We start from the raw sequence: 10,919 nt of genomic DNA on the forward strand, positions 1-10,919 counted from the left end.
TCAGACGTGTGCTCTTCCGATCTTAAAGTGTCCGAACAATGGCTGAAATCTTTTGAATGTTGTTCAGGATTATGAGCTTGACAACATGTGTCAAAGTCATGATTATTGGAGATTATTTCTTTTATTTTCATTTTTGAAAATTATTTTTATTTTTTGAAAAAAGAGAAACATTCTTCAATAGATAATCACTAGATAATGCTAATGCCGGTGGTACTGTAACTTTCAAGCTTTATAACTCGAGATTTACTTAACCAAAAAACATGTTATCTATGTGTTTTGGAAAGCTCTTGAAATAAGCTACAAGAATATGCAATGCAAAATGGGAGGTTCCATTTAAAAAAGTGACCTTGTCCTGACCTTGACGACGTCACTTAGAGTCAAACCAATGTTATCATCTTATGTCCCCCTCGAAACCCTACAACTTTTGTCTGAAATATTTTTTCTAAGATCAAAAATAAAAAAGTTATTTGGGGTGGGACATTAAAATGGGACACTCTGTATAATACATATACATGGGTTAGTATGCAAGTTCAGGTAGGTAGGCATTTGTGATGCCTTGTGTATATATATGAATTCATGTAGAAATATATTATTAAGCATTAAGATCCTGTTCTGATGAAATAAGGTTCTTTTCATTTGTTTATGTTATTCACATATCATTCTATCTATACATATCATTTATAATTATATGTATAAGTATATGTATAAATTAATTAAACTACGTTCTGTAACTATAAAATATTAATAACAATGATAAAATATATACCTATAAACAATAGTAAGTTGAACTAGACCTTAAGTACATATTACAAATAAATTTGACAGCGCTTTCTATTGTTGAGGGTGGATTTTATGCCTAATAATTAATTTGTTCAGATATTTACTTATGCGGTCTAGTCCAACTTATAATTGTTTATATGTTTATATACAAAAAACAACGTGACCAAAATGTATCCCTTTCAAAACCCTTACACTTTCATCTGAAATATTTTATATTATCAATGGAGAAAGGAGGGTACAACTTTTAGGCGTTTTTGCTATCGCTCAGGAATCGCTTTATTTCTGCCTTTTCTTATGTATTTCTGCTTTTTTTTTTTCGTAGAAACCGAAAATTATGTAATAACGCCAGACTTAAGGAAGAATTGGTACATTAAAATAAAATGAATAAAATTCTTATTTGTATCGTTGAAATCGCTGTCAGTTATACTTCAATAATCAAAAAAATAATTCATAATTGGACCAAATGCAAATAATGTTGCATCGCAAAACGTTAGATTATATTTTTTACTTTAACATTTATTAATTTATTAAAAAATTAATAATTAATCATATGAGAAACATGAAAACTTGAAACTATTATAATACATCAATTATTGCATTCTAACTCTTCTTTACGAATTATTTTGTATTTCTACATTTGATTTTTTTATAACAAATATAGTAAAAAATATAATCTAATTAACGATTTTGCGATATAATATTATTCCCGTTTGGTCCAATTATGAATTAATTTTTAAATTATTGAAGTATAACTGACAGCGATCTCAATGATGCAAATAAGAATTTTATTCATTTTATTTCAATGTTCCAATTTTTCCTTAAGTGTGGCGTTATAATAATGATAATTTTCGGTTTATGAAGAAGAATACATAAGAAAGTGTAGAAATAAAACGATCCCCGAGCGGTAGCAAAACCACTTAAAAATTGTACCCTCCTTTGACTGAATTGATTAAAATGGAACATTCTGTATATTCCCTTAGCTGCATTGTCGGATTAAATTGTTAAACTTAAAATATGAATTTAGGATCTCAAAATAAACAAAATTCTTTTCTCCAAGTTTGCTTTGTTTAAAAGATATTGATTTCATAAGATACAGAACTACTAAAAATGAATAATGTAGAAGTATCTCTCTTGGTCTTGCAAAAAGTATATAAAGTGCCCGTTAATGTCCTTTAATCATTAAAACAGAGGATAACTGCAAGTGTGCGAAGAAATTATACAGACGTACAATGTTAGTCAGCCACTTGTTCTCTCATAGATGCAATGTTTGTCTCAGGAGATATTTCGCACAATACATTTAATAATTTCATTTTGATTATTGTAAAGTAAAATAAGTTAAGTATTAATAAAATAGTAATCCTGTATATTAATGAAAATATAAATACTAAAGATGAAACTAATCTGTAACGAGTGTTACGAGTAGTAGCAATGAAATATGAACTTAAACAATACTTACATTAAATGTATTGAATTTATTTTATTTGATCCTCTACATTCTTTTTCATACATATTAATATACATATTTTGATATATTTGATGTCAGACTCTCTTACTTATGGAGCTTTGATTTGAAATGAGGCTAAATCATTCCAAAAAATAATTGTGAGATCAAATAAGTAGCATTAGAATCTTTTTGTTGTGTATTTTCCTGTAAAATTATACTTTTTTGACACTTTTATCTTTATTGATCTTTATTTACCTTTATGTTTGCCTTGAAAAATATAATCAATCTAATTTTTTATAATTTCTTTACTCCCTTCAGAAATGTACTGTAAATTGATTTTTTGGAATTAAAATTTATTAATTTTTATCAAAAGTTATGAATAAGAAAACTGAATTTTTAAATCATAATTAAAAATCAGAAGAAACTCATTTAAAAAAAACATTGATGATAATGAGTGGACAACCGTATGACAGAACGAATAAAAGAAAAGATGGTTTGAATATGTTTCAAAAGAATGAGAAAAAGAAACATAAAGATAAGTGATTTTATTCTATGATTTCACAACTCATTCTTTTCTTTAGTTTGGGAAATCATCTGGAATGATTTATACATCTCATCAGCAAGAAAATGAGATATACTTATCAGTATATTTGAGAAATTATTATGTATATTATAGATTTACGCAATTCTAAAAAAAAGAAGAAATAATAAAAAAAATAGATATGGATTTTTAATCAATAACATAATAATTATTGTTATTGATTAAAAATCCATATCTATTTTTTTTATTATTTCTTCTTTTTTTTAGAATTGCGTAAATCTATAATATACAATGATTTCTCAAATATACTGATAAGTAGAATTAATAATATACAAAATGTAATTAATAATAATGATTTTTAATTGTAAAAAAGCAGGCGTTTACAAAAAAGAATCAGCTGACTATTCCCAAGTTAAATGTTTAAATTGTTATGTAAGCTTTAATTCGATCACTGGTATCTGACGTTCTCGATAATTTGTTGTATAATTGTCTCATGTGTATAATGTGTGCAATAATCAATATATGTATGTATGTATGTATGTACTGATTTTTTAATAAATATGTAGAGTTAATATACATATGTGTACATACTTATATTGGAATTTATATTGATATTATATTTATACTGATTTTTATACAATAATAATGCATCGCTATATTATATACATATGTATATCTCGTAAAATCACTTTTTTTATATTTTTCTCCTTTAGGCTTTCTGTGTAAACATACATTTTTGTTTATTAAAATGACGATAAACGTTAACAGAGGCGCATTTACGAAATTTATATGTAGCTCATATTTGTGAATTGCATTTCTTAAGAGCGTGCGTACGCTTTCTAAAAATAGTCTATCGCGCCTTATTGCCACTGACACTAGCAGTGTTCTTATTTTGTAATAAAGCGATGACATATCTGTCTTGCGCGGCGTAACGTTGATAAAATAGTTTCGCTACCGCGTGTTTAATATTTGTTTATTATTTTTCTGCTTCAGCAAAAGCCTGTTCCGCAAAAGCCTAAAGGGATGGCTGAGGAGGAAAAAGCTGTTCCCTCGTCTATGACTCAATGCTATGAAAATTACATTATAGTTGATGTGGGTGCCAATCTAACAAATAAGAAGTATAGTCGGGACTTGGATAGTGTGATACAAAGGGCGAAGGATGCCGGTGTGCAGAAAATTATGGTAACCGGTGCTAGTATTCGTTCCAGCAAAGAGGCGCTGAGGTTGACTAGAATATATCCCGGGACACTTTACTCAACTGCCGGTGTGCACCCGCACGACGCAAAGTCTTGGGAAGAGCCGAACACATTGCGCGAATTGGAAAGCATAGCCAGCAATCCGGAATGCGTTGCAATCGGAGAATGCGGCTTAGACTACAGCCGTGACTTTTCAGCCCCAGAGGCGCAGCGCGCTGTATTTCACAAGCAAATAGAACTAGCCTGTTCATTAAATAAGCCACTAGTGATACACGAGAGAGGCGCGCAGAAGGACGTGTTGGAGGTTCTTGACCAGTATAAGAACCGTCTGCCGCCCATTTTGATTCACTCCTTCATCGGCACCGCGGAAGAGGCGCAGATTTACTTGGATCAAGGTTTTTATCTGGGCATCACGGGCTATTTGTGCAAAGATAAATCCGATAGTGGAGTGAGACAATTATTGGAAGGAGGGCGAGCGCCGTTAGATAAGATTCTAGTGGAAACCGATGCGCCGTTTATGTATCCAAATACTAGAGCCAGCAAATTGCCCGTACACGTGAAGGATGCCCTAACCGAACGATCTATGACGTTTCTTCATCGTTACTGCACCTTCCAACGTAACGAGCCCTGTGCCTTGCCAACGATCGTGGAAATGGTAGCGGCATTTATGCGAACCACACCGGAACAAGTCGCGCTGGCTACCGCTTTTAACGCTTTGAAATTATTTGGTTTGAATCAATGATAATAATACTTGGATCTCAGAGATATACATATAATGGGTGCTAGTAGGAGGTGCTATGACAATTGAATTAGATTTTTTAATCTAGATTTTTAAATAAGCATAAGCTTCAACTTTGGAACATAACATATTTCTTTTAGAGATATGCGAATTGAAGTTTTTTCGACGTCGAATCGAATTGAATATCATATCATATCTTTCGAATCTGAATTAAACCGAATCGACTAAATTTTATCCGAATCGAATCGTTAAAACATCATTTCTAACAATATAATTGTTAGATTGTGTATTTAATACATATATAATAAAAGATTTTGACGTAAAAATAATATTGCTTATGTGATATAAATTTATTTTGTGAATATATACTCGTATTTAAATATCAATTAAAATATACTTTACTTATTGTTAATGTCAGATAGTAACTGAAATAATTAAGCAAAAACTCAATTATTAAAGGTACCCCATCCAATAATTAAACCGTCCTCAGTAGATCATACAAAATAAAAGTAATTTTAATAACACGGTCAAATTGTCGATATAATGTGATTTGTATTCGAATCTCTTGGATTTAAAATTTTCGAATAGTTTGGATTCGAATCATAGAGATTCAAATCCGAATCTTATGACTCAATTGAAATGATTTGATTCAATTCGATTCCTATTCAAAGAGTTCGCACATCTCTAATTTCTTTATATTTTTTTAACCAAACGGTAGTTTTACATGCATAATATTTTATATTAAAAGGAATTGATTTAATAGTTGACTGCTTGTAGGCTATTGAAATTGATGAAAGTTTACTGATTATTGTAAGAATTCAAGGACTGAACAAACGCAAATATTTGTATCCTAGCCATACCTGTGTAAACACACATACACACTATATAATATACATATATACATATATATATATATATATACACACGCACGCGTGCGCGCGTGTCGTGTGTACTACTGTGATAAATATGAATGTTGAAATAAAAAGAAACTTATTAAACATTAAAAGACAAATTACAATTAATCCCCTTCAAAATACTCCCATCTCGCTTAGAGTGCTTAAGAAACAAAAGAATGTGCGTAGAAAAAGACCTGAGAAATGAGCAAATGGTTTCATCTTCCATCATGTCCAATGGTCTGTCTCATTTCTGATACGGCAATTTCTATTAAATAAAAACATTACGATGTATCCTCATCCACCGGATTTGACACCGTGCGACTTCTGGTTTTTCCTCAAAATCAAAATGACTGAAAGGTAAACTGGATAAACGTTTTGAATCAATTCAAGACATTGAAGCAGTCGCGACAGTGCAACTAAAGTCACTTATGAAAGGACTTCCAGTACTACTTCAGCAAGTGGCAAGAATGATGGAATAAGTGTATTAAAGCGAGAGGGAGTATTTTGAAGGGGATTAATTATAATTTACCTTAATTTAATTTAATACTTTAATAAGTTTTTTTTATTTCAACATTCACCGTATTTTTTTATCACATCTCGTATATATATGTATCTATAAATATATAGGTGTGCAGAAAATCGCCCGCAATACTTCGGGATCAGGTGATTCGGGACTCAAAAATAGTTAAAAAAGGTAACATAGGAAATAAGTCGTTTCTGAGTTATAATCACTTTTTATGTTAAAGAAATTGTAATTATTTTTTTATAATCATAAGTATAACAATCATAATTAATCATAATAGTTCATTTTTTTTATCCAGGATTCACCACGTGGAGACATAGTCCGCTTGGCATCTCTTCTTTATATTCTTTTTTTAATTTTTAACTTTTTTTCAATTTCTTGATATTTGTAAATACAATTATATTATTTTTAGAATTTCAAATTATTTTAAAATTATTTTTAAATTTCAATGGAGGCGCGTAGTCTATCTTAAATAAGTCTTATAATCCCGAATCACCTCCCGAAGTATTGCGGGCGATTTTTTGGACGTCCTGTACACACACACACACACACACACACACACACACACACACACACACACACGGGCGCGCGCACAAATAGGTATGAAGATGAATAGAATCCAGTATTATATATTTCATTGTTAATATATTATATAAATATTTTCATATGAATAAATTGTTGTATAGATGTATTATTTAACTAACATATCCTTTTTCTCATCAATCATAATTTTAGAGAAGGAGAGAGAGAGAGAGAGAGAGAGAGAGAGCATTTAATAAATTTTTAGAAACTAGTTCTGCCAGTTATCTAATCACATTGTAATACATTGTTCCTTTCTATATTTTGAGATGTTTTTTATGTTACAGTTCAAATTTATCCTAAAAAAATACAATTAAAATAAATATATAATCAAACTTCGATAATTCGAATCTCAAGGGAAGAGAAAAACCCTTCGGGTTATCGAGTTTTCGACTTATCGAAATTCGAGTAAAAAAGGGTTAAAATATGAAAATTCGACTTACGGAGACTTCGTACAAGAGTTTATCATTTTTCGATTATAATGGGCTTTTAAAGGGAAAACAATATTTAACAGTGAATTATTTATTGCATACATATAATAAATGTAATCATAAAACAAAATACCAGGCAATATACTCATGGTTACACATAGCTACAACTTCGAATTATAGAGGCAGCGACAATTGAAGTTCGACTTATAGAGATGAACTTCGACTTGTAGAGATCTGGCTACTTTAAATTCGAGTTGCAGAGGTAAAATAATACATCTTAAATATTTGAAATAAAAATTTGAAATAATTCGAGTTAAGGTAGGTAGGTTTTATTTCGAGAGTAGGTTTTATTTATAGAGGTTTTCTGCAGTAGAGAGCGGAAGGAAATGAACAAAATTTTCGTCTTATAGAGATTTTCGAGTTGTAGAGGTTCGAGTTATCGAGATTCGACTGTATTTTAGCAGCCAATAATTGTAAAGTAATTGTTTCTCATTAGATGTCGTGTCATATAATTTTTATTCTACAATAAAAAGTTGGATTTGTATAAATTGTTTTATCTACATACTATCTTATATTCTTTATTTTTTTTACAAACTAAAGGAATTTTGTTATATGTATATTTCAATTGTTTGTTTAGCTGTACATACATTAATAATATACATTTGTTACGTTTGTATCATTCAAAATATATCATTCAGAATATGCCTGACAATCCTAACTTTTGTATCGTTTACAAAATATTATTTTATTTCGTTAAAAATGAGTCGTCTTCACACTTTAGTTTTATAGCTCGCATTAGATAGGGAAGTCTTTCATACTCTGGTAGTTTCATCCAAGAATTAGAGTTGATCGCAATTACGCTGGTTTTTATTAATGCTTCTACGGATTTTACTTTTAATGACCATGTACTTTTTAATCTTTGAGAATTCACAGCGTATGCAGCGTCAGGTAAATTGAAAATAAGTATCCTAAAATTCAAGATACACATTAGTAACAAGTAAAACAAAAATAAACTATAATATGTATATTGAATAAACCGAATGTGTTCTTACATCTGACTTTCGCTTGGAGTTTGTATATCTTCAATATATGTTGTATTAGTTTCATTTAATGTAACTGTATTAATTGCAACAGGATATCCACCTTTCCTCATTACAACAACGTGATCTAAAATGATAAAATTTTACACAAATTTCAAATTGTTAATCGCAGATGAAAAAAACCACAATAAAATTAATGGAGCATAATAAATTGTTAAAGATATAATTAAGGTAATTATTAAATTATATTAACATCTTGAATTGAATATTTAACATTAAATAATGTTTTAGTTTAATTTACTTTAATTGTTGTCTAATTGAATATTTAAAAAGTAAATATCTTTGACTTTTGCAAACAAAGATATTTTTTCTTTTGTAAGAATGAGAGGAACTACTTTGTTTTTTAATGACTTACCAATATAATGTCCAAGTTTTGTCTTCAAGTCATTATGAACATATTGAGGACCACCTAATGCTAGTTCTAATGCCGTTTTTAAAGAAAATGTCGAAAATATAGGACTAAGCAATGTTTTGTGTATGCTTATAGCATGTTCAAGTATATCGTGTGATGGCCATGGTCCATTATACATAGGATACAGCGTTTTAACACTCTGATATAAAAGTAACAGTTCTCTCACATAAATATCTTCCATTGGTTCATTGGTTTTTATAATTTGAGAAAAGACTTTGCTGATTAAATTTGGGCTATAACAATCCAATGCAATCAAATGCAGAGCAAATTTAATCATAGATCTGTTGTAAACTTTGATCTCCATTTTATTCGCTAATATCGCATCTCGTATAATATCCCAAAATACTGGCTTGTAATCGGCATTAATTAATCCTTCTAAGAAAATAAATATTCTGAAATACGATGCATTTTTTAACAGATTTGGTTGCTCAAAGCATTTTGCTGCTAAATACTCCAGCAAGGGTATATGCGCGTAGTTCAGCTCATTTAAAAGTTTCAGCAAATAGATACAATCTTCAAAAGAAATATCTGTGGATAATGCTGAATTGACAAAAGCATCCACCAGTGCTTCATTATAGAATTTGTATCCATATTCTTTGCTGCAACATATTGTTAATGTTTTATCTTTTACAATATCAATTAATATTAATATAAGAATCTTATAAAAGTGACATACTTCCTTGAAGTGACAAGTACCAGTTTACTGAGCGCTTTTATTATCTCTGAAACACTCAATTGTTTTGCATCACTTATTAAAATCTTTTGAACGTTAAATAGCAATTCAAAGGCTAAAAAAGCTGGAGACGAATAAGAGATAATACATAAACTACAAAAGATGGATCGAGCTGTTTGTACATTTAGATCCTTTTCAAGTTTTTTTAATGACTTGAGTAAGATATTTTGTACTTCTGGATTTTTAATATTATTTTCACTTATAAATCTTAATGCTCGTGCCAGCATAAAAATGTTATCTGAATCCAATTTTGTGGATAGTTGTGTCTCAAATACAACAGGTAGAGCTATCAGTAAAGCATCTTTCAATGGTGTACTATCCATTTTCTTTAATAATATAAATATACTGATTATTTCATCAAGTGACATCTCATTTACGTTTGCACGAATCATTTGCAATAGTAACTGAGATAAAACACAGTTATCTGAAATCTTGAAATATGCTAACATTCTCAAACTGCTAATAATCTCGCTAGTTTTCAAAAGTCTAATATTTCTGTGTAACACTTCCCACAGACGTAAAAAGCCTACATGCCGCTTGATATTTTGCAAATCCTCTCTTGTATCTTTAGAAACTCTAAATAATGTAAATATTGCATCAATAGCATCATGTGCAGTCATATCTGTATAATTTCTTGCTGCTTTCTCCAATATTTCCATAGATTTATATGATGTCTTGACATCAGTAGATACATAGTTTTTTTCTATCGGTGATATACAATTTTCCAGCTGCGTATGATCTAAGAAACACATATGTTTTGTTAAAACATTATGTTTATACCGCAAATGTATATAAAATATTCAATTACCTGTCAAGCTAGTACTATAAACTCGTGATACTTTCTGTATCGATTGTAATGGTACCAAATAATTTGATAGAACTCTCCAATTACGCGCTATTGGATACAATTGCAGAAATCTCTTTAGAGTTCCGTTCATTCTATTGATATAAAAAGCTATTATTATGCTGTAACAATAATTATTTTGAAGATTAAACAATATTAATTAGCAAATGGCAACCAATATTAGATGTTCTGATATGTTTCGACGGAACATTTGGTTTACATGTTTGAAATAGTCGTTTGTAAATTTTTTATTGACGCAAACATATTTGGAATATTAATTGAGATACATTGTTGTATTAATATAATTGTAAATCGCTAATTGTAAATAACAACCGGCACATAATATCTAATGAAATATGAAAGGTTAGAAACTTTCAAATATCAAGTTCTTTGTACTTACGCAGTTACAAATGTTTATTTTGTATTTTGGAAAATTATGAACAATATTAGTAACGCTATAAACACAATACAGAATGGGTCAACAAGATAATAATATTCCTGTTATTTTTAAATTGAGTACACATGCTTCGGATACAACACATGTAGAGTGCGCGCCGTTCATGGTGGTGAATGTGGGTGATGCCCATGGAGGACTGGAGAGAGCATATCGGTGGTGGGGGTAAGAAATTTGTAATCGGAAATGACATCACCAGTCAACCGTCTAACGCACTGTTTAGTCGCAAACGGCGCTATAGTAGAAG

General features: G+C 30.0%; 2 protein-coding genes across 3 annotated transcripts; one reads left to right on the top strand and one right to left on the bottom strand.

The window, feature by feature from the left end:
• The first annotated feature begins 3,629 nt into the window (after positions 1-3,629).
• Positions 3,630-5,042, top strand: LOC105458006 (putative deoxyribonuclease TATDN1). Its single transcript, XM_011703019.1, has one exon. It carries the CDS (start codon positions 3,789-3,791, stop codon positions 4,701-4,703), a length of 915 nt encoding a protein of 304 aa, XP_011701321.1. The 5' UTR covers positions 3,630-3,788; the 3' UTR covers positions 4,704-5,042.
• A 2,801-nt stretch (positions 5,043-7,843) lies between these two features.
• LOC105458007 lies at positions 7,844-10,876 on the bottom strand. Of its 2 annotated transcripts, none has more exons than XM_011703020.1 (6): positions 10,619-10,876; positions 10,183-10,313; positions 9,318-10,113; positions 8,585-9,240; positions 8,182-8,296; positions 7,844-8,097 (listed from the first exon to the last, which is right to left on the bottom strand). In XM_011703020.1, exons 2-6 carry the CDS (start codon positions 10,310-10,312, stop codon positions 7,875-7,877), a joined length of 1,920 nt encoding a protein of 639 aa, XP_011701322.1. In that variant the 5' UTR covers position 10,313; positions 10,619-10,876; the 3' UTR covers positions 7,844-7,874. The 2 variants fall into 2 exon arrangements, with proteins under 2 accessions (XP_011701322.1, XP_011701323.1); XM_011703021.1 differs by having other exon boundaries at positions 10,183-10,340.
• Between the last annotated feature and the right edge of the window lie 43 nt (positions 10,877-10,919).

This window comes from Wasmannia auropunctata, unplaced genomic scaffold (genome assembly GCF_000956235.1).
Source record: "Wasmannia auropunctata unplaced genomic scaffold, wasmannia.A_1.0 LD334798.1, whole genome shotgun sequence".
NCBI lineage: Eukaryota > Metazoa > Arthropoda > Insecta > Hymenoptera > Formicidae > Wasmannia > Wasmannia auropunctata.

Bases quoted from the DNA above. Each gene is read 5' to 3' on its own strand.
- LOC105458006 (XM_011703019.1), top strand. From the start codon at position 3,789: ATGGCTGAGGAGGAAAAAGCTGTTCCCTCGTCTATGACTCAATGCTAT.
- LOC105458007 (XM_011703020.1), bottom strand. From the start codon at position 10,312: ATGAACGGAACTCTAAAGAGATTTCTGCAATTGTATCCAATAGCGCGT. The intron at 8,297-8,584 runs GTAAGTCATTAA...TTATCATTTTAG, and splicing joins AAAACTTGGACATTATATTG to ATCACGTTGTTGTAATGAGG. The intron at 8,098-8,181 runs GTAAGAACACAT...CTTGAATTTTAG, and splicing joins ACTCCAAGCGAAAGTCAGAT to GATACTTATTTTCAATTTAC.